General features: G+C 36.7%; 1 protein-coding gene across 1 annotated transcript; it reads right to left on the bottom strand.

Annotated features, from left to right (window-relative positions):
* Positions 1-1,309: 1,309 nt before the first annotated feature.
* Positions 1,310-21,895, bottom strand: LOC125678720 (heat shock 70 kDa protein 12A-like). The gene is made up of 8 exons (XM_048917371.2): positions 21,749-21,895; positions 19,479-19,897; positions 19,071-19,289; positions 18,698-18,857; positions 5,280-5,608; positions 4,922-5,140; positions 4,205-4,355; positions 1,310-3,937 (listed from the first exon to the last, which is right to left on the bottom strand). The coding sequence occupies exons 2-8, from the start codon at positions 19,887-19,889 to the stop codon at positions 2,877-2,879; spliced, it is 2,550 nt and encodes an 849-aa protein (XP_048773328.2). The 5' UTR covers positions 19,890-19,897; positions 21,749-21,895; the 3' UTR covers positions 1,310-2,876.
* Between the last annotated feature and the right edge of the window lie 1,647 nt (positions 21,896-23,542).

The following is a 23,542-nucleotide window of genomic DNA, read 5'->3' as shown; positions in this document are numbered from 1 at the left end:
AGCTGTACTATACATGCATAGTCACTGATATTTTTTCTCATGCATATTTCATGAATGTTGATATTAGTAACACTTCAGTCGAAGCAATCTATAAAGCATCAAAAAGACAAATAGAAAAGTAAGTAAATAGTTTATTATACGCCTGCATAAATATGTGGGCATATTATGCTATACCGCTGTCATCCATCTGTCCCTTTGTCTTCGCAACTCCTCCTAAACCCTTTGGGGGATTTTGATGAAACTTGGTACAAAGAAAGCTGTGCATATCGCAAGAGTAATGTTGTCCAATGTTAAAAGGAGTTGTGGCCCTTGGACTTGGTTATTTTTTTATTCAAAATACTTTGTCTTCGCAACTTCTCTTAAACCCTTTGGGGGATTATAATGAATTTGGTACAAAGAAAGATCACAATGTGGAGGTGTGCATACTGCAAGGGGAATGCTGTCCAACGTTTTTTAAAGGAGCTACAGCTCTTGGACTTGGTTTGTTTTGTTTTTTATTCAAAATACTTTGCACCTCCTCCTAAACCCTTTGGGGGATTTTGATGAAACTTGGTACAAGGAAAGATAACAATATGGAGATGTGCATGTTACAAGGGGAATGTTGTCCCACTATTTTTGAAGGAGTTACAGCCCTTGGATTTTAATTTATTTAATGCAAAATACATTGTTATTGCAACTCTAATGAAATCTTTTTGTGGATAATCCTTTCGTGGATTTTAATTTAACGGTACTGTCAAACAAATGTTAAACAGCCTGTGGTCTCTGTTTACTTGTCAGTTATCTTTTGCTGCGGTGTCCGAAATTTTAGTCCTTTTGAAGATTGAATTAGAAGAAGACAGTTGTTTACCCAGTCTGGAAGGAAATCTCAATTACCTCCAATACCTTGATTTTGCAACTCGTAGAACACTTTATATTGATCCAAATTATTATCCTTGGATATGGATTTACTTGTTCAAATTCCTGGGTCAATAATGTATGTGGGCGTATCATGTACCGGTTTAGCGGTGCCCTATTTTTAGACAATGTTGTAACGCGATATACATGTAACAATTTCTGTAGATAAATACATGCAAGAAGTACAAAAACACCCAGCCCATCAGACCTATAGGTCACTTTAAACATGTAATACATTTATAACGCATTACAGTGAAGAGCATGGACTGCCTATGATGATAAGTACTTTGCTGTTTGTCTGGCGAAAAAAAAATAGAGATTAAATTGACAGATAAATTTTCTTTTAACTTAAGGTAGCCCCATTCTCATGTGTCTTTACCAAAATTGATAGTTCAAAGTAGAAAAACTGAACTGATTTCCACTTCATATCTAATTTGATTTAATCAATAACGGAAGAAAATATATATGTTGCTAACCTTTTAGAAGGTCAGATATACAAAAAAACAAAGTCTATATCAACATCAGAAAATCATGCATTTTCATTAAACAGCATGATAAAAAATACATCAAACCTGGTTGAAATGACAAAATTTTATAAATTGTGGACATCAAGAAAATCATTGTATAATAGACATGCATAAAAGAGAAACACCAACATAGGAGTTATTGCCCTTGACAGTATTTTTGTAGCATATTTATAGATAATATAAACCTTTACATTTATGACCTACATTCAGACCAAATATGATTCTTGGCTGACCAAATTGTAATTAAGTCTATTGATCAATCCAGCAGGCAATTGAAAACTCAACCGGTCTTTTGTAATTCGCTGTTAACGTGAGAATCACTTGACATTTTCTCACCAGAGGGTGTGTTACGCAAGCTGCACGGAACTCTGGGTAGAGAATGAATCATTTGAATGACATGTAGCAAAGATAGGTCACATGATTTTTTTTTATTGGCGAAAAAGTCCAAAGTTTGAATATTTTGGGTTCGTGTCATCTTAGGAAGCTAGGGGTTTTCGTATCATATAGTATGCAACATACACACGCATACATCATACATTCTCACATCATATATGTACATTCATAGACTCTCACATCATACGCACCCATACACGTACATCATACGCACGCATACGTCATACACTCTTCCGATCCGAACTGTACAAAAGTCGTGTTCGAATGACATCCTGACACATGAACATATTTACATTTCGTCTGTTTATGCACTTGATATCTCTACAATTGTAATGGTAGGCATTTCCTCATGAATGCACAACAGTTGCGATCTTGATAAATGTACCAGTAGTATATGTCTATTTTAACGCCTGGACAGAAAAGAAAGTAGAAAGTAAATATATATTACACAGTGTATATATATAAATAAATTTCAGTTTTGAAATTACATGAGGGTATAAACTGCAACGCTTCATGCCGGCCTACTTCTCATGAAGCGCTTCATGCCGGCCTACTTCTCATGAAGCGCTTCATGCCGGCCTACTTCTCATGAAGCGCTTCATGAATTAACAGGCCAGCGTGAAGAGTCACAGTTCACACCCTTATACTGTAATCTCGGCTCGACTGAGGGTCAGTCCAAATATTCAGCCGAGATTAACCCTTTTGTATTTTCCAAAATGCAAGTGACTTTTTAATAGAAACTCCACAACAGAGATGATAAGGAAAATAAATATATTGGATACAAATGAACTAGGACTCTCCATGATAAAACTGTAACATTTTGTTTAATTGTAAGAAAAAGTCAATGCAGTTTTTGTTCTGTGAATACGTGTTGGTGAGAGGTAGACTAGGACGTTATCACATACGTAATGTTGAATGAAAAGGGGTCATATAATGTCAGTTTAGTAATATTAATAGAATATATAGGCTAAGCATTAATCTTTTTGCAAAATTTAAACAAAAGTATCTATATCACAGAAGTTAGGCCGTTAACCTGATAGTGAAGACCATAATGTCACTATTTCAATCCTGAAGAAGGTCAAATTTTATGCTTTTCACAACTCCATCGGGTATTTGTTGTCCTTCAACCTTTATTTCCGTACTGCCTAAGGTCAAGGTGACATGAGCTTTTCGGTCAAGGCCACCTGTCAAGTCCGACATGTCGACGTCAAATGGTCTCCCCATACTCTTACAGGACGAGTCCGTAGTGTAGCGCGGGTCCTCCTCGTCGGACTTGAAAATCTGGATGGGGACAGCTACTGTGTTGGCCTCCATGGGATAAACCTCTAGGGCAGCTTTGTCTGTGGAACTGAATTCCTCGTTTTTTGTAACGAATTTACTAAACCAATCACCACACATCTTTTGGCCACTTTTGGTTGTGAATTGCTTTCGAACATCATCCCCATCGAGCCAAACTCGTGAAAATCGAGCACCAAGAGAGAATGGGGCACGGCGTGAGTATATGACCTCTGGCCAGTGTCGATAAATAACTGCTCCCTTTAAAACTGCGAGGTCAGCATCATTTGGTACTACTACTTTTAATTCTTTGAATTCGTCTTTAACAGCAGCAGATACCAGTTTGCATTGCGAGAACCCTCCAACCATTATGACATCAGAGATGGGATCCAAATGACTTCTATCAATAATCCCGTGCACGAGTTTCAATATGCTATCAATAGAAGGCTGGATCAGCTCACCAATCAAGTCTTTGTGAATATACATTTTATCTCTGGAAAGCGATAAATGTTGTATAGAATCGATGTGCTGTTTGGCATCCTTTTTGCGTTTCAGCTCAAAAATTTCAAATAGAGACGGTGAAATTTGCAATTTTAACCGTCCTTTGTTGTCATATTGCAGAGATCTTTTCTTCTGCTCGATCTCTGTTTCAAGGTCTAACCAACTTGCTTTGTGAGTAATGTCTGTTTTGAACGTTTTCATAACTTCTCTCCCGAAGACCTCTTCAAGATAATTCGTTATTCTTTCATTCACGGACTGGCCACCTAACCCATTGCCACAAGCGTGGTGCAGCTCCCGAAGAGTTCTGTCTTCCTGAACCTTCTTAACGACAATATCAATCGTCCCGCCTGAAAACAACAGGAGATTTCGACCTATATAAGGTAATTGTATGTCGCAAATACTGTAATAGCTTTAAATTTCATCTTTGACATTTTTACGGTTTCTTCTTCAGATAGGTTTTATGCAGTTCTATGTTATGGCTAGCTTATATTTATTGCAGTTAAAATTTCATGGTTTTGGCCAACAGTGAAAATAGCGAAAATCAAACTGCCGCGAAAACAAGATTATTGATTTTTTATTACTGTTGTAAACTGTATAGTATTTCCATTCCATACCTCCAAGATCGAGAACCATATACCGAGTTCCCGATTGAAACGGCACCATATCCTGCTCTGTCACAGCCTTGGATACCAGCATCTCCTTGATGTAAACAGAGGCTGCCTCTGGTTCTAGTGCAAATTCTAACTGACCCCTTGCAATACCCGCCTAAATTATAAATAACACTCGTTATTCGTGATTAAAACGAAAGGCAAAACGCCATCAACGTCCTTTGAGAAATTTTCACTCATATTGAGTGTATTTAATAAATGGTACAATTTCGGATGACTGAAAGTTTACAAAGTAATTCCGGTCCGACACGAAGCAAAACGACTTTAACATTGAAGTATTATAAAATCAATTTTCTTTCAATACATATCTTTTTTTTTACGTTAAACATATAAAAAAAAATATTTGTGAAGGATTTTAGATTTTCTGGAGTAGATTCATTAAAATAATTCAAGAGTTAAAATCCAGATCAATAAATGAAAATCTGTCATTTTGCATAAACAGTATTGGAGAAAACAAAATTGACTCAACACTTTTTGCATGACTGAGGATTTCTGAAATTTATCTGGCCTTACTTTTCAAACCCTTCTGAACTCACAATTTTATTTCACACACACACATATATATATATATTATATATATGTATATGTATATATATATATATATATATATATATATATATATATATATATATATATGGGGTATAAATTGTCTAGGGCAATAACCTCTTCTGCTGAAGCTCTCATGAATTCTTTGGACTTGGGATCCCAGATAGCAGGAATGGTAAGAACCCATTGGATTTCATTTTCTTTTACATTGCAGCCAGTTTTCTCCAGATCTTCCAAAAGTTTACCCTTCATGAATCGAATACTGTGAGCAAAAACCTCCAATGCCAGCATTGAGTTTCCCTGGTCGTCTTCTATGCTCGTGTTTTTCACCAAGACCTACAAAAGGAGAAACAAGGAACAGCTGGAATGGGTTACTCAGTAGTAATACAGAATTTAACGAATTATTTCATACATGTCTCTAGACACACCAGATCCGCCCCTACATATGCAGCAATATTTTGGGAACAATACTCACGTCGTTTTTATGCAGCATCATTTTGAATTTTCTGAAGAAACGCCACCCTGAATGTTTTTTCTCATTCGCAAGTTGGCCGTATTTCTGTTCAGCTTCGTAACCAAACGAATCGAACTTCATGTCTTTGGTCAGAAGAAGACTTGTTGGAGTTTTGTTGGATATTAGTCCGCCTCCGCTTCCTGACAGCCAATTGTGAGATAATACTTTACACATTTCATGTGCAGATCTCGATTCCTCGAGATACGATTTGAACGTGTAGGCATATCCTGAATAGGTAGTTCCAAAGTCAATGGCCGCTATTACGATTTTTCCTGAACGGTCACTTGGAGCTCCAGCAGCCATCTTTGTGCATTGGTAGGCCTCTACAGTGGAAATGTACAAGTGACTGAGACAAAAATAATGCACTAGTACATAACTCAGGACATTTATTAACAAGAGGCCCACAGGCCTTATTGGTCACCTGAGTACTAGTGAAAAGCATCACTACTCCCAAGGGCTATGAAATCTAGAGAGAGAAAAAACATTCCTGTTCTGAATATCTAAGCTAAATTCTAATGTTCAGCAACAGTATAAAACAAGATGTGTTCTTAAAACTTCACTGCCCTCAAAAGTGCATACACTGATAAAAGGCTTTAAATAATAGGTGTATTAACATTAAAACATTAAAATATATGACTAATTTGGACTCATCCTAAAGTCATAACCCTGGGCTATGAAATTCACCATTTTTTGTACATCCTTTTCTGCTATTTCTAAGTATGAACTTAGATTTTATACAGTATCAGCAAACTTACACATAAATACTATATATACTAAGTTTGGCCCCACCCTGGGGTCAAAACCCTTTACTCTGGGGAAAATCAAATTTACAATTTTGGTAAAAGACTACCTGCTCTATCCATTTAGTTTCAATTTAGTATCAAAAGCACTAAAGAAAATGTTATTTAAGTGTTTTACACATAAACACTATATACTAAGTTTGGCCCCGCCCTGGGGTCAGAACCCCTACCCCGGGGATCATGAAATTTAAAATTTGGTAGAGGCCTTCCTGCTCTACATCACCATGCATTTAGTTTTTCTTACATGTGTGTGGTCATTGAGAAGAAGATTTTTGAAAAATTGTCATTTTGGGGCAGTTTTTGCCCTGCCCCATAGGCCCCAGGGTTGCAGGAATCCTGAAATTTACAATTTATGTTTCCCTTGTTCTAAATATGTTTCATACCAAATTTGAAAACAATTGGAATGATAGTTATCAAGTTAAAAATGTTTATTGGTCACACATTTCATAACTGACCATTTTGGCCCCACCCTGATACCAAAACCCCTACCCCTGGAATCATCAAATTTACAATTTTGGTAAAGGACTACCTGTTCTTCCTAAATATCTATTTACTTTCAATTTAGTATCAATAGCATTAAAAAAAAGATGTAATTTAAGTGTTTTACACATAAACACTATATAACAAGTTTGGCCCCGCCCTGTGGTCAGAACCCCTACCCCGGAGGTCATGAAATTCACAATTTTGGTAGAAGCCTTCCTGCTCTACATCACTATGCATTTAGTTTTTCTTACATGTGTGTGGTTCTTGAGAAGAAGATTTTTGAAAATTGATCAATTTTGGGCAGTTATTGCCCCGCCCCTTGGGCCCCAGGGGTGCTGGAGTCCTGAAATTTACAATTTATGTCCCCCTTTTCCCATGATGCTTCATACCAAATTTGAAAAGAATTGGGCTGGTAGTTGTTAAGAAGAAGTTAAAAATGTTCAATTGTTAACGCACGACGGACGACGACGGACGAAAACCAATTGCAATAGGTCACCTGAGTTTACTCAGGTGACCTAAAAACTAAATGCACATGATGTAGAGCAGAAAAGTCTCTACCAAAATTGTGAATTTCAGGACCCTCGGGTTAGGGGTTTTTGACCCCAGGGCGGAGCCAAACTTAGTATATAGTGTTAATGTGTAAAACATGTAATTAGCTTCTTTAGTGGTATTGATACTAAATTAAAACTAAATGAATATTGAGAAGAAGTAGGTAGTCCTTTACCAAAATTGTAAATTGCATGATCCTAGGGGTAAGGGTTTGGTTTCAGGGTGGTATCAAAATTATATTAATGATTTGAAGGACTTATTTCAGTTTGCTGATACTATATAAAATCTAAATGCATATTTAGGAATGGCAGAAAAAGGTGTACAAAAAAATGGTGAAATTCTCAACCCAGGGTTTTGAATCTAAGGTGTCCAGATTAGTAATATCTTTAAATTATGTTTATACACATATTATATTATATTCATAGCCCATGGAAGTAGTGATACTTTTTCACTAGTATTCAGGTGACCGATAAGGCCTGTGGGCCTCTTGTTCTTAAACATGTGCAGTTCTAGAGAAGAAGAGTTTTGAAAATTGGGCAGTTTTTGTCCCACCCCTAAGGCCCCAGGGTGCAGGAATCCTGAAATTTACAATTGACGTCCCTCTTGTTTCAAAGGGGCTTCATACTAAATTTGAAAAGAATTGGAGTGGTAGTAATCAAGAACAAGTTAAAAATTTCTATTGTTCACACATTTAATAACTGACCATTTTGGTCCCACCCTAATACCAAATTCCCTACCCCTGGGATCATCAAATTTACAATTTTGGTAAAGGACTACCGGTTCCTTCTAAATATCCTCTTAGTTTCAATTTAGTATCGATAGCACTAAAGAAGATGTTATTTAGTGTTTTACACATAAACACTATACTAAGTTTGTCCCGCCCTAGGGTCAAAACTCTACCCTGGGAATCATGAAATTTACAATTTTGGTAGAGGCCTTCCTGCTTTACATAATTATTCATTTAACCACACGAGACATAACATATTCACCGAGCCTGGAGGGGGGAGAGGTGAATATTGTACTCGGATAAACAGCGTAAATTTATCATGACCTTTTACATTTGAATAACCGGTATCAAAGAAAAAGAATTTATATTTCTGTCAAAGGTTTGATGTACATATATATGTAACATGCATGACCTTTTTCTGTTGAAAAATTAATTCACATAGTATAAATTCGGCTGGATGTTGCAAGATGATCACTATAAAATACATACCTATGCAAACTATTTGAAAAGTAAAATTTTGACACTTTATTTTGTTTATTGAGAACAGAATTCTCTCTTCAGTAACTGATGATATATCACATTTATCCATACATTAAATGTACATTACAACACATAAAACTAAAATCAAGACTGGAGTTTTAAGCAATTCCCTCCCCTCCCCTCTCCACCCTACCCCATCCCCATTCAGCATACATGTAATTCAGGAAGTTGCACCAGTCCCCCTCACTGATCTGGATCAGATACTAATTCTTAAGCATTGGACGCATGAGTAAGCGATTATTAGGGTTGAACAGTCAATGAATCAAGAACCCCTATTGGCTGATTAATGAAGTATTCCAAACAGATGAATCCCATGGGGACCCGGTTAAAATAGGTCTTCAATACCCCTTGCTTGTCGTAAGAGGCGACTAAATGGGGCGGGCCCTCGGATGAGACCGCAAAAACTGAGGCCCCGTGTCACAGCAGGTGTGGCACGATAAAGATCCCTCCCTGCTTAATGGCCATAAGCGCCAGACATAGTAATACATTTTGCAGACCCTCATCGGCAATGGTGACGTCACAATATGAGTGAAAAATTCTCTTGAGCAGGACGTTAGCCAACATACATCCAACCAAACAAATGAGGATCTACAATATGTATACAGGGGCTTCTTCACGCATATTTCCATTTCTTTCAAAATACCTACGCAGTATCATATAGTTCCTTAAAGTACTTATTGTTTGCAAAATATGCTTGTGCTACGATAGCAAGCAAATATTTTGCGACACGTTTTGAAACACGTAGTGTAGGTTTTATAGAGGGCGTGTTTGGAAAAAGATCGCGTGGTTTGGAAGTTTGTAAGCACCATCGGACCGAATACTCTCGCTACCTATTATTTGTATGAAATGGCGTACTAAAGATAGCTATTAATAGACAAATTACACCATGTACTGTTGACTGTATTTGAAATGACTGTATTAAATATCTACATTATCAGAGTGTTGTGCATAATGAATTCATCGTATTGATAAGAAAACAATGATGAGGATTGTAGACTTTGTGTATTAAACTTTCGTTCAAAATGTGTCATGGTACAGAAATTTATTTGTATTATACTAAGCAATCATATTTAGATCCAAACTTTATCTTTTACGTTAGAGATAACGTTATGCGATTTGATACAACTTACAAGAACAATAAGAAATTTAGATATTTTGTCTTTGTTCTAGTAAATTGAGAAGAAAAGAATCATATGAGAGTTTATTAGAATCACAAACATTCAAAATTGTATAAATCCAGGCCCCCTTTTTTTTTTTTTTTTTTTTTTTAGTTTTGCAAGTCTTTATTCTTTATTATTAAGTAGCAGGTTTACTGGTCAGGGTAAAGTCCCTGTGGACACCTCTTTTCCATCCTCGCCTAGGCATCTCAGAGGTCCTATAAAGAATTTAGATTGATTGATTGAATATTGTTTAACGTCCCTCTCGAGAATATTTCACTCATATGGAGACGTCACCACTGCCGGTGATGGGCTGCAAAAATTCCGGCACTTATGGCCTTTGAGTATGGGGGGATCTTTATCGTGCCACACCTGCTGTGACACGGGACCTCGATATTTGTGGTCTCATCCGAAGGACCGCCCCATTTAGTCGCCTTCTACGACAAGCAAGGGGTGCTGAGGACATATTCTAACCCGGATCCCCACAGGACTAGAATTAAGAGAAGGGCAAACACGGACTAGAATTACGAGAAGGGCAAACACGGACCCGTGGCCATACCAAGAGGGGTAAGCATCCCCTGTTGACTGGTCACACTCGCCATGAGTTCTGTATCTCGATCGGGTATACGGAGTAATCCGTAGTCAAAATCAATGTCTAAAGGACGGCATCAATGGGTATGAACATGCCAGACAGCACTTTACCCAATAACAGGCAGTACTGGTAAATTAGATAGTCATAATGACCATAAGATTTGCGAAATACTGGCTTTAAACAAGACTGTTGAAACGAAAGCCATGCAAGGTCGTTGTTTTTTTTGGTTTTTTTTACATACGAAAACGAGTTTATGATTTATTCCAACAAAGTGTTTTAAGCGTAATACATGTACTTATACCGCTCATTTCATTAACTTAAATCTCATTATGAGTCAGTCTTACAATAAAGGATCGAACGACGACATGGATTGTTCATTTACAAGATAAAAATCGATTCATTCTTCCATTTAATAAAAAAAAGTTCATCTCATTACTAGTATAACATACATTCATAATTGCTTGGAAAAGTGTTCCAATATTTTGTATTTTCATTACTTGGCATTTGCAGAAAGTTATGTTGAATTGATAGGCTAGTAGTGCTATTATAATTTGTATGTTTATACAGTATCATTACAAACCATACCAGCATAACGCTTCTCAGTACTTTCAGTACTTTGATTATTACCTGCAGTTAGTATGTCTTGGCAAAAGCCGCAGCTAGACGTAGTCCTGGCCTGGCCGAGGGTAAGTGAGGAAAATAACAGAAGCCTTTGACAGAAGCGGAAGCCCTATTCAAAGTTATCGGAATTTGTCAGAGTTATCTTGAGTAAACTTGAACACTGTTGAATGAACAGAAAATGTATGTGGAATAATATTTAAAATATACACAATTAATTAAATGATCTTTCTTGTATGTAAACGGGTACTACTCGTCTAATGTACATACCTTGATAGCAATGGTCGCCAGGTCGAGATCATAGAAATCGGCTACTTTCGGTTTGAACCACAACATTCAATGGGGCGGGGCTTATTCATTAATCTTTCCTGCACAGCTTGCCCAATACATATTCTAAAGATTACACCTGCACAAAGGTTCTACATTTGATTATTTGTATTCATAATCATACACTGCAGTGAATGTTATGATAAGCTGCATATCTAGTGATATAAACAATGAATAAACAAATAAATAAAGAGTGTAATGATTAACGTAGTTACCCTAATTCTGTACAGCGAATGGGGGCGTGGCGGTCCTCGCAGAACAGGATTCAGACAGGCAAGTGTAGACAACTATCGTCCGACCCGATCGTCCCCCTTACCTCCATTTAGTAAACTTCGATACAGTCGGACCCGATCGTCCCCCTTACCTCCATTTAGTGAAATACAGTCGGATCCGATCGTCTACCTTACCTCCATTTAGTGAAATACAGTCGGACCTGATTGTTTCCCTTACGTCTCTTCAGTAAAATACGGTAGGGTCCGATGGGTGCCCATATCCCCCCACACACACCTTCATTTAGTGAAATACAGTCGGTCCCAGTCGTTGAAATTCGAGAGCGATCGCGAATTTACGTTTCAGATGATTTTGGATATAACAGGGACGGGTCCAGACAATTTCAAAGGGGACATTATGTTGGATGGTCCTTTTGCAAAGGACAAGAGGGGGTCGGTGGGGTGGAGTTATCGAGTCCTTAAATTGACACAAAGTAACTTTTGCGGGATTTTCCTACGAAAAATGGAATTGCAACCCCCATACTTCCACTAGATCTACAGTCGTATACAGACGTGTGATAATCAAATTGGTTTTTTTTTTTTTGTTCAGATGTAAGTCTAGATAAAATACTGTATTTTGTTCAAACAGCCATGGTAAAAATAATGATGTGAGATTACAGTTACTAGTTAAAATGTTACGTATTTTACTCGCGGTCATAGGAGTACACGCACCTACCTGTGTTTTGTGCAATTGTTGCATGGCAATTTTTAAAGATTCCTTTATAGTCTGAATAAAAAAGGGAAGATAACAAACAGTGACCAATCCCATAAATCCTATTAAGAACACAGAATAGCAAATGGGGTAAACACGGACCCCTGGACACACCAGAAGTGGGATCAGGTACTTAGGAGGAGTAAGTATACCCTGTTGACCGGTTACATCCGCCGTGGGCCTTATATCTTAATCAGGTAAACGGAGTAATTCGTAGTCAAATCAGTATGTAAAGAATAACCTATCAGTATGAAACATGCCAGGAAACATTCAAACTAATTCAAGTACAGCTGACCATTTCCTAATACATAACATTTTCTTCGTAATTTGTGTCAACTTAAAAAAAAAAAAATGGAAATATCCCATATTTGAAGTGATATTACATGTGTAAAAATGTATACAATAATTTTAGGATGCATGTCAAATGTAGCTGAGTGCTTAATAAAAATGTTGATATACAACATGTAGGTGTCACCATGATTCCTAGCATATAGATGGGTTATTCTCTTTAGAGAAGTCGGGAGGCATAGCCTTCATCGATAAAGGCTATGCCTTTCGACTTCTCTAAAGAGAATAATAGATGGGTGCAAATACGAAACTAAGACACGTGGTCAGTTGTTGAAGAAATTCCGGTGAAAACATGCATGGTCCAGCAAAGGTCTGTAGCTGAGAGGGAAGGTGGATGGCCCCATATGAAAGGTAGATTTTTGAGAAGGGCAGATAGGGTTCTTGATTGTGAACAGTGTCTAAATCCCCATGTTTGGTACTGTGGTGGTGTGGGAGTGGTGCGGACTAGCCCAAATGAGAGAAAATCAAAGCAAAAAAGGAGAACCTGTTCAGAGCATGTTTTGTGCACCAGCACCAGTATTTATAGATTACATGTAATTTAGGGTCATAATTTATTAACTACATTAATATGAAATACAAGTATTGACATAAAAGGGAAATATGATTTTCCATTAGTCTGTCATAATCTGACTTTGGTGTATACCCCCTATCCACATGTTTCAGAACCAAAGAAACTGTCCCCTGCCACTGACATACTGTAGATTCCTTATTTTACGCGAGTACTTGTTATCACAAAATGACTCATGGACGTCAAATCGCGGGAAAATAAATTTGCGAATGCTCTGTTGATCAAGTGCTTTTGCTTAAATGTATTTTAGCAATATGAAAATAAAAGCGAGAAATATTTTTTTCGCGAGTGATGTTTCTCGCGAAATTACGTGTTTATAAATTCCTCGCGTATATTTAGAAATTTACAGTACATGTACATCCCTACCGATCAAAATTAAATAACGGTGAAAGTCTAGTCTTCAATAGAGTTCGTTATCCCTATTTCCTCCATCAGTAGACGAGAGTCTGTGTTGTAACAATGATTAGCAAAAATACTGTTAAGTATAGCTTTCATTCGACGGTGCTAAAATTTCACGATTTTTTTTAATTATAAGTACACAGTCGCAATGGTTTTAATAAATCTACTTTTAAAAATTCCGATTGCTAAAGCATTGAAATATCTTTAATACATTATTTACTATGAGTTTAATTGCGCGGAAAATTAATAAATCGCAAACATAGTGAAAATGAAACCATCGTGTTTATTTCCCAATCTACATTATCCAAAATGCAGGGCATTTTGCTATTATCCTTAGGCAAATGAGGAAGAACAAGGCAATGTATACATCTACGTATTGAGCCTAGATTAGGGTACGTCTTTCATATGAAACCGGAATCCCGCTCGCGCCGGTAAGTGAGAAAGTTTCCCCGTTTACTTTCGGAAGGTCGGTGGTCTTTTCCCAGGTGCATTGTATCTGGGTTCTCTCTTCCACAAATAAAAACTGGGCGCCACCATTTAACAGAAAAATTGTTGAGTGTGGCGAAAAACAGCAAAAATCAATCATATGAAACCGTACTTTCTTATACACGCCCCCGAGACGCAGACGAACAGTCGGACAACTTTGTTGATTCCAATTTTGTATGGACATTAAACTGACGTGTCATTTCAATGAGAAATATTTTGTTGTGGATAGCAGTCTCTCAATTTTATAAGGTTGAAATAGACAGCTACTTTTTCATTATTTTTTCGCCGAGTACAAATTTACGTTGTTTTCGTGGGTGTCAGATATCAACGTTACACTCCTTGGTAAGGAAATATACATAGTGTTCCATTAAGGTAGCTCATTACACCAAAATTTTATTTAATGGCTCGTTAAAACATCTTTTATGAAGTTTGAATTCAGCATGGGAAGAGTGATACAATAAATTATTCTATATGAATTTTTGTGTGTGTGATTTTTGAAAACTGAGAGCTTGTATTACTTTTTCGATGGTGAAATCATGGATCCTACGAGGTGCTCAAAAGAGCCATTAGATAAAATTTTAGTGTAATGCAACGAAACATTTTTTAACAATTCGTTTATTAGTCATATCCACGAATATAGATGAAGTCAGTAATTTGTTATGAACATATTTATGAACTGCAATCTGAGGGGGAGGGGGAGGGGAGCTTCCTGAAATTGAGGTAGATACGCAGTCAAATTGCTGTACCGCTGTTTCAAATATATGTGTAGACTCATGTCGCTTTATATTTAAAACAAGATAGCACTTTACCACTACATTTCCTAATCATAATATTCAAGAATGGATTTGAATTGAAAATTTAATTACAATACTATACGACATTTGTACAACCTTGATTTGCAAAGGGATGCCATCCCCTAAATTGGATCATTCTCCGAGTTCATTATTTCCAAAATCATATTAATTAATGAATTGAACCTCATCATGTTCTCATGTTACATGAATCTTAGACTAATGAACCGTCCTGTATTCATGCACTATATGTATATTCATTCAACCATCATATATTCAACAGCTACATATACTAAATATCAAAGTGGGCGTGGCCTTTATTCTATACAAGGCCGTGGGTTATGATTGGTCCTCAGTACCCTTTGCTTGTCGTCGGAGGCGACTAAATGGGGCAGTCCTTCGGATAAGAAAAAGATCACTCCTTGCTCAAAGGCCGTAAGCGCCGAGCATAAGCCTAAATTTTGCAGCCCTTCACCGACAATGGTGACGTCTCCATACGAGTGAAATATTCTCGAGAGGGACTTTAAACAATATACAATCAATCACTCTATATATCACGATGTCTTTGGGCCGGTTTTATTCAGTCTAAGTATGCCTCGGTACTAATGAGAAGGGACAAGATGCCGAACAAACTTCGAACGAGAAAAGGCTCATTTGCTAAATCTATGTTTGAGGCAAGCTTGCAAGTCTGTTGTTTTGATCAATCAAAAACCACACGAAAAGAAACAAAATTTTATTTCATGACACTTATAGAATACATTTAGCATAATTTATCAATTCATTTATGAACATAAATGCATGATTACAATTTATCTAGAGCGTACACGCAATACATTACGAGTCCTGCAATACAAGTTGGACACGAGGTAGCACATACCTGATAAAGGAGAACATTCCAGCCATGTATAAAAGGCACAACTAAATTCATACTACTAAACTACATTTTGACCGCAATTTAAAACTCATTTAATCGCAGATTTGGTAAAAATATACAAAACTAAAAACACCACAAGTAAAATTCTTAAAACGGCACAAATGCGCATTTCTCCCCCATTTTCTTTCAACTGGCCATACATGTATTTGGTCGCAGAAACTGTGGGCTTCGTGCATTGGTCATGACGAAATTGAGATTACAAATATATTATTTTCTAAACTCTCTAATGCTAAAAATTGTTAAGGGTGATGCATGTTGACGGTGATAACATTTTCTCTCTCCAAATTTTGATGAAAAAAGTCAAATAATCTCTTAACTTTTCGATGCAACATTCCAAACTACGAATCGGTTTCCGAAGAAGAAGAAAAAACTTCCATTCATTTTCGTTTTTTAACTTGAAACTGTACGGATTTTAAAGAAACGTTCGTCACCGATCTTGTTTATTTAGTTTTGTTTGGAAATGAAATTACTCAGCACGTTATCAATATTCCTTGTAAAGATAATCGACATGCACTACTTCGCATTAAGCATGTCAAACACAACTTTAGTCGGCGTACCTTTCCCCTCCATTTCGCCTTCTACCGTAATTTCAGTGGCGCCCATAGTCATGGTAACGTTTACTTGCCGATCAAGGCCTCCGGTCGTGTCGGTCATATGAACTACTAATTGTCCAAGCTTTTCAGAACCGCGATCTGTTGTGTACCTAGGATTGGCTTCTGTAGAAGTATAGATATCAATCGCCATTTCAGTTGTATCGGCTGCTACAGGAAAAACAGGAGGCAATGTTATTCTTTCTGTTGTTTCAAATTCATCGTTGATTGTAACAAACTTTTCAAAATGATCCCCACATAGTACCTCTTTACTTTTTTTGTTTCGTATGACTTTTTTGCTGACGTCATCGCCATCGATCCATAACCTCATCAAACGAGATCCATAAGTGAAGGGTGATCTGCGCGTGCGCACGACCTCTGGCCAATGGCGATATAACACGGCACCTTGCAATACGGCCATATCCGGATTGCTGGGAGCAATAACGTTTATATTTTCAGGTTGAAAGACATCCTTTATAGTTTTGGAGACAATGGGACTTTGCGAAAATCCCCCAACCATCAAAATATCACTCAAGTGGTCTACATGACTATCATTTAAAATTTTCCGTACTAATTCAACGATGCTTGTAACAGACGGTTGGAACACGTTTTTTATTATTTCCCTATCAATGTATAATTTTCCCAACTTATAGCGAAGTCCATCTAAGGTTTTAACATGATCCTCTAAACTTCCATTTTCTTCAAAAATTTCAATCAGATGTGCAGGTATATTAATCTTGATAGCCTGTTGCCCTTCGAAAGGAAGAGTCCTTTTCTTTTGTTCTATCTCCATTTCCAGATCGTAGAGTGCTGCTTTGTATTTCATTTCATTTCTAAATGTAGACATGACTCCCTGTCCAAACACATCTTCAAAGAAATGGAAAAATCTTGTGTTGACTGAATCCCCTCCCAGTCCATTACCACACGCTCTGTGCAGTTCTTTCAGGGTTCTGTCAGGCAGTACCTCCTTCACGCTTATATCCACTGTCCCGCCTATCAGGAAAATAAATCAACAACAGTTATTTATATCCACTGTCCCACCTATCCGGAAAATAAATCAACAACAGTTATTTATATCCACTGTCCCACCTATCAGGAAAATACATCAACAACAGTTATTTATATCCACTGTCCCACCTATCAGGAAAATAAATCAACAACAGTTAATTTCAATAACAATTTTCAACTTCTTAATTTGATTTCTCTGCTATTTAGTTTTATTTCAAATATGGGATTTTAAAGAAGGGTAAAGTTACCATGGTCAAAACGGGGACACAATTATATCACTTCTAATGTTTTCATTATACTATCAGACTATGCGCACCATTGGTACCAAACCAAGCCCATAACAACTAGAATGTTTTAGTCATAGTGGACTACAACATGAAAACATGTCTATGATCTACTGTGAGCTTTCACCTCAACCAGAATAAAGATGTATTCTTGACTTTTTGTTTCTGCAAATATTATGTACAGTTCCAAAATTATGTATCGCTTTTTATCCAACATCAAAGTCATAGTTAGTTAAGGATGTTAATGTGACATACTGGATGCCTTATAATGATTGTCAGAAGACATCATTGCTTGCCAGGAAGCATGTCTCAACTTAACCTATTACCTTTGGTTCAAAAGGCTAAAGTTTTTTTTTAAAAGTATGTCAAACATTTCAGTAATATAAAAAAGGCCTGGTCATGAGGTATTTATATGTGAAATATCAAAGACATATCCCCCTTGGTTCAAAAGATATATAACGGTAAAAAAAAAATTGAAAAGTAAAACACAGTAGGTCAAAGGTCTTGGTACCAAAACAAATATCTGTTCAATCTGTGAATTATCAAACCCATATTCCTCTCAGTTCAAAAGATAAAGTCAAGGTTAAAGTTTTTGAAAAATAGATTCAAGGTTATTAGGTCCGACAAGTGTTTTGGTACCATATGGAAGGCCTTGTCATGAAGCCTATGTATGAAAAAAAATCAAATCCCTATCCACCTTGGTTCAAAAGAAATAACCCATCTTAATGTTTTTCAAAAGTAGGTCAAAGTTCAAGGTCATTAAGTCAAAAGTCTTAGTACCAAAAGAAATGCCTTGTAATGAGGCATCTGGACATGAAAAATATCAAAGTCCTAACACCGTAAGTTCAAAAGATAAAGCTAAGGTTGGAAGGTTTCTTAAAAGAAGGTCAATAGGTCATGTTACATACTTTCCTTAACATAACTTTATGTTAAAATGGACAAGGTTTCCTAAAACAATATGAATGCCTTTATTGAAGGGGAAGAAAAGGTGAAGATAACGAACAGTGATCAATCTCATTATTCCTTCATGTATAAGGATTACAAAATAGAGAGTTGGGCAAACACAGACTCCTGGATATACCAGAGGTGGGATCATTGATGACAGACTCCTGGATATACCAGAGGTGGTATCATTGATGCAGTGTTTGATTCCTGTATGTGAAAGCATCAGGTAAAATCGATTTAGTTTCAGCTTACCTCCAAGATCCAGCACCATGAACTGTGTCCCTGGTTTAAATGGAACAAGTTGGTGTTCATCGCAGGACAAGGATTCTTTAGAAACTTTGATTTCTTTAACATACACAGCTGCAGCTTCTGGCTCCAAGGCAAACTCCAACTGGTGCTTCAATATTCCTGCCTACCAACACACAGCAATGTTAAATATTGAGTATTAATAACAGCACAGAGCCTCTTGCTTGCATGAACATGCTTGGATTTTATTTGCAATAATTTTCAATATAACAAGAAAACAAACGACAAACTTGAACTACTTACGTTAGACATGAAATAAACCTTAGAAACAAAATACATGTACAGTGTCACGGTTGATTGAAGATATATGACCAGGTACCTGCTCTGCAGCCATCCTCATGAACTGTTTGGATCGTGGGTTCCATATTGCTGGTATAGTAATCACCCATTGAATCTCTTTCTTGTCAACTTCAAAACCAGTTTTAGACAGTTGTTTCCACAATTCTTCCTTGATGTATGTAATACTATGAGCAAATACAGAGACAGCTTCCAGGGGCTGATTTTGGTCATCGTAAATCAAGGTATCTTTGCTCAAATTCTAAAATATATATCATTCAGTTGACAAAACTAGTTTAACCTTCGACTGTCTCTCATGCTAAATACTCCTTATAGTCCACTCAGTGTCATCATGTCACTGATAATTTGATCTTTACGTACAGTGTATAATATGTATACCATGATGCTATTAAGATTAGTAAGTACATCCAGAAAAGTACACTCAATATACCTTTTCATGAAGAAGGACCATTTTGAACTTCTTGAAAAATTTCCATCCCCCGTGAGCATTATCATTTGCAAGATTGTTGTACTTTTCCTCTGCCTTGAAGCCAAATGAATCGAATTCTCCGGCCGAATTCAGCAGAAGACACGTGGGGGTTTTGTGAGATACGAGGCCTGCATCACTGCCAGTTTGCCATGTTTTTAACAAAACATTACACATTTCTTTGGAAGTTTTGGCGTCTTCTAATTCACCTCGAAAGGCATAAGCATAACCAGAATAAGTTGTTCCAAAATCTATGGCTGCAATAACAAGCCTCTTGTCTCTTTGGTTCTCTTTCTTGACTTCCTCTATTCCACTAGTGGGTACTCTCTCCTCCAGTCCACTTGTGGGTACTCTCTCTTCTAATCCACTAGCCATGGTGTTAACTAAGAAACATTAATTCAAAATGACAGTTATTTATTTATAAGTATTCAATTTTAGGTCACCAATCACACAAGTACTATTGGTATTTGTGCACTTCTTTCGGCACGCAAGTGTTATCCGTTGTGTGTCATAAACCTTTGAACGTTTTTGACTTCTCAAGTCTTCAAACTTGCGGTGTAGCATTTTCGTTTAGGTTGGGAAATTATTTTTATTTTTTTTATTTTTGTGGTTCCTTGTCCATTTGGAGCCCTTGGGATGGAGCTGAAACTTTGAAAAATAGTAAAAGTATTTAAATATCTTCTTTACTCCTGAACTTTTAGCATAATAACTTTGTAGGTGCATAGTTATAATGATCAAGAAGACCTCTACTAAAATTATAAAATCCATGCATCCTGGGTCTGGGGTCAGGGTTTAAAAATGGGGCTATATAAGGCTGACTTTTCTGGAATGATAGCACCTATTAATTAAAATATTGAACTTTAATGATAAATATTATACATTTACTGCATGTTATGGATTCGAATAGAAAATAATCACATTGAGACTATTGTTCACGATTTGTAAAGGTGCTGCGCATTGTTTCACCTCTATAGTTACAGCATTGTAAAATATTCACTTACAGATTTTTGATAATCTTAAATCACATACTTTAAATTCATTTCAAATTTAACCCTATGGGAAATATATTACGATTTTCACATACTGTACAAAATACATTATGACATGCACATGTAAGGATATAGTGATAACTTTAACAGTGACGATTGATTGTATCTTGCTTATCGTCTCACTCAAGAATTCGTCACTCATATGGAGACGTTACCAAGACCGGTGAAGGGCTTACAGCCATTGGTAAGCCCTTCAGCAGTGAGGGTTCTTTAGCGTGCCACACCTACTGTGACACAGGACATCTGTTTTTAAGGTGATCTCCGAGGACCCACGACATTCACACCTGATGCTGAGCGTTTGGCGATGGAACTGTCACTACCTGTTTTAACGACTTGGGTCTGTCGCGGCCAGGATTTGAAACCCGGCCTTCCGCATGCGGGGCAAATGCTCTGACCTCTAGACCACCACGGCAGTTATATTTATTAAATATATACATGTATTGTTTTCAAACTTACAGAATATATTCTTAATGATATTCGGCACAAAATTTAGCACATAATATTACATGCAGATAAAGCAATGATTGTATAAAATCGGGTTGGCAAAATGAGTAGCGAGACCCGAAGGTGAACCGGCCCAGTTTTTACTACCCATTTTACCAACCATCTATATCAAAGGAATCACTGTGGAGTTTGTTTGGTATATGGGGGTGATTATAAATATGTTCAATGTAAAACATTATAATTTATGCACATGGCTTTGCCATTACGCAAATTATCACACTTTCCATAATATTTAATCATTGACAATATACCCAACAGACTCGACAGTGCGAGGATAGTGATACGTTCAACAGCGAGGATAAATTTATACACCCGTAGTGTTCTCCATATATACTGTACACATAACTGTTACAATAGAATTCAATTCCTACATGCTCAATATAAGGCATTTGTCAAATATTTCGCAAAGCAGGGTTTTAAAACTGTGGGATTTCAATCTAAACACACCTGCACCTTCTCTTTACCCCTCTCACGTGACCAGATTATGGCGGGTATAGTAATTAGTATTGTACATGTTTATGTCCTGTACGCTGTACTGCGTATCACACACACCTGACAACGCTTTCTGCCATTATTGGTTTCTAAATCATTGATAGAGTTATGTATAACATAGTCAGATATTTTTTACCCATCAAAATCATCTTTAAAATCAATCTATTTAGCTGATATCGTTTAGTGTACCTTAGCTATTCCTGTCAGTTACGATCCGAGAATCTAGTAAGTTACTTTCGTTTCGGCTCCCTGGCCGTTGGCACTGAGCCAAAATCTGGGCAAATAATGTCAGGTGACATTGCACTTATAATGAACGACTTCGATACACAGGGATTATAATATAGACCCCGTTTTGGGTTCAAAATGTCTCATGTATGAAAATTGCTCATACTAATAGTGCAATGAAATTTTAAGTCCTTTTTTGAATTTCAAATCATTAACATCATGTCGAATATTGATTTCATGTACATGATATATGTACAAGTAGTAGACGGATTAGGATGTTTGTTATCGAAGACAATTTCTTTTTTAAAAAAATCCACAGGCACTCGACGTTTTAAATATCTATAATAAAAAAAATTGTCTTCCTGTAAACATAATATTTTTTATTATAGATATTTAAAACGTCGAGTGCCTGTGGGTTGGCATAATAAAACACTTTAGAAAATAATTTTGTGAATTCTTTTTCTTTTGGAAACTGACAAGAAACCCTGTTTCTATGCACAAAAATGGATGATTTCAATGGAAAAATCCAAGAGTTTCTGGGGGCTTCGCCCCATGTGCCCCACCAGGGTTTTCCCTGAACCCACTGGAAACCTCAATGCGGCGCCAGTAATACTTAACGTACACTTACTTGCTGCTTATTCACCTGTATACTATATCATATATACACTGTAGTATAGCTTGCGAATGCATTCGACAACAAGTAGCAGCACTTGGCGGATTGGGTGGGTGGGGGTTAAAATTTTCAAATTTAAGGTATATTGTGGTCTCTTGCTTAGAAAAAATGTAAACGATAAAAGAATGTAACGGTATTTAATTACTTCATTGTGTTTTGTTTATATTTCATAGCGCTAGTCATTTGTTCACATAACATTGCTCCTCGCGAGCAATGTCGTATTATTATGTAAGGGTCAAAAATGCAGTGGCTATATATAGGAAGGGGGGGGGGGGGGTCTCAGTCTAGAGAGTAGCAGTAGTAGAGGGGAAGCAGCAGTAGAGGAGTAGCAGTAGCAGTAATTGTCAAATTGAGTGAATATTTAGTGCAAACTTTCAGAAAAAGAAGTGATGCTTTAAAACTTCAAAAATCATTATAGTTTATTATTCATATGTTGGTATAATACTGATACTGTCCATTTACTTGTATATATACATGATTAGCAATTCATATATGTATGTACTTATGTACTTGTTTCCCCAACATGCTGCATCCACATGCAGTTTGCAGTCTATGTAACCTGTAGTTAATGTTGTAAACTTTCTTTCTTTTGAATTTCCGTCTTTATAAACTGTCTTACTGTTATGCCCTCGGGGCCCAAAATTGGAATAAACTTATCTTATCTTATCTAGTAGAGAGTAAAGTAGTGAATATAAGAAAGGGGTGTGTGTGTTGGATTGTGGATTACTTTACATGAAACTGTATGTGATTCTAGAATGTTTGTGGTGAACTTTAATGATGTGTAAATAAACTTGTAAACGAACTTCAGTGTACTTTATCCAGAGGACTAGGAGATATGGTCATCTCTCTTAGATCGCTATGGCGACGTTACAAGAAGCAATCGTTTCTTCATTTCTCGGGAAAATAAATGACAAATTCTTTTGATTTTTTTTTTTTTTATTAATTTTTTATTTCACAAATATTGACATAAGACAGAAGAACATTTGTCAGTTTTTTCTAACCACTTTCACACACTTTCATACTCACATTCATACTTTTGTTGGTAAGTGCTTGCATTTTTAATATAATTGTAAGAGAAAAATGAT

Source organism: Ostrea edulis, chromosome 2 (assembly GCF_947568905.1).
Source record: "Ostrea edulis chromosome 2, xbOstEdul1.1, whole genome shotgun sequence".
NCBI lineage: Eukaryota > Metazoa > Mollusca > Bivalvia > Ostreida > Ostreidae > Ostrea > Ostrea edulis.
Note: the sequence above shows the minus strand (reverse complement) of the source record. Positions and strands in the feature narration are given on the sequence as shown.

Bases quoted from the DNA above. Each gene is read 5' to 3' on its own strand.
- LOC125678720 (XM_048917371.2), bottom strand. From the start codon at position 19,889: ATGGCTAGTGGATTAGAAGAGAGAGTACCCACAAGTGGACTGGAGGAG. The intron at 18,858-19,070 runs GTACCTGGTCAT...GTGTGTTGGTAG, and splicing joins TGAGGATGGCTGCAGAGCAG to GCAGGAATATTGAAGCACCA. The intron at 3,938-4,204 runs GTATGGAATGGA...TGTTGTTTTCAG, and splicing joins TATGGTTCTCGATCTTGGAG to GCGGGACGATTGATATTGTC.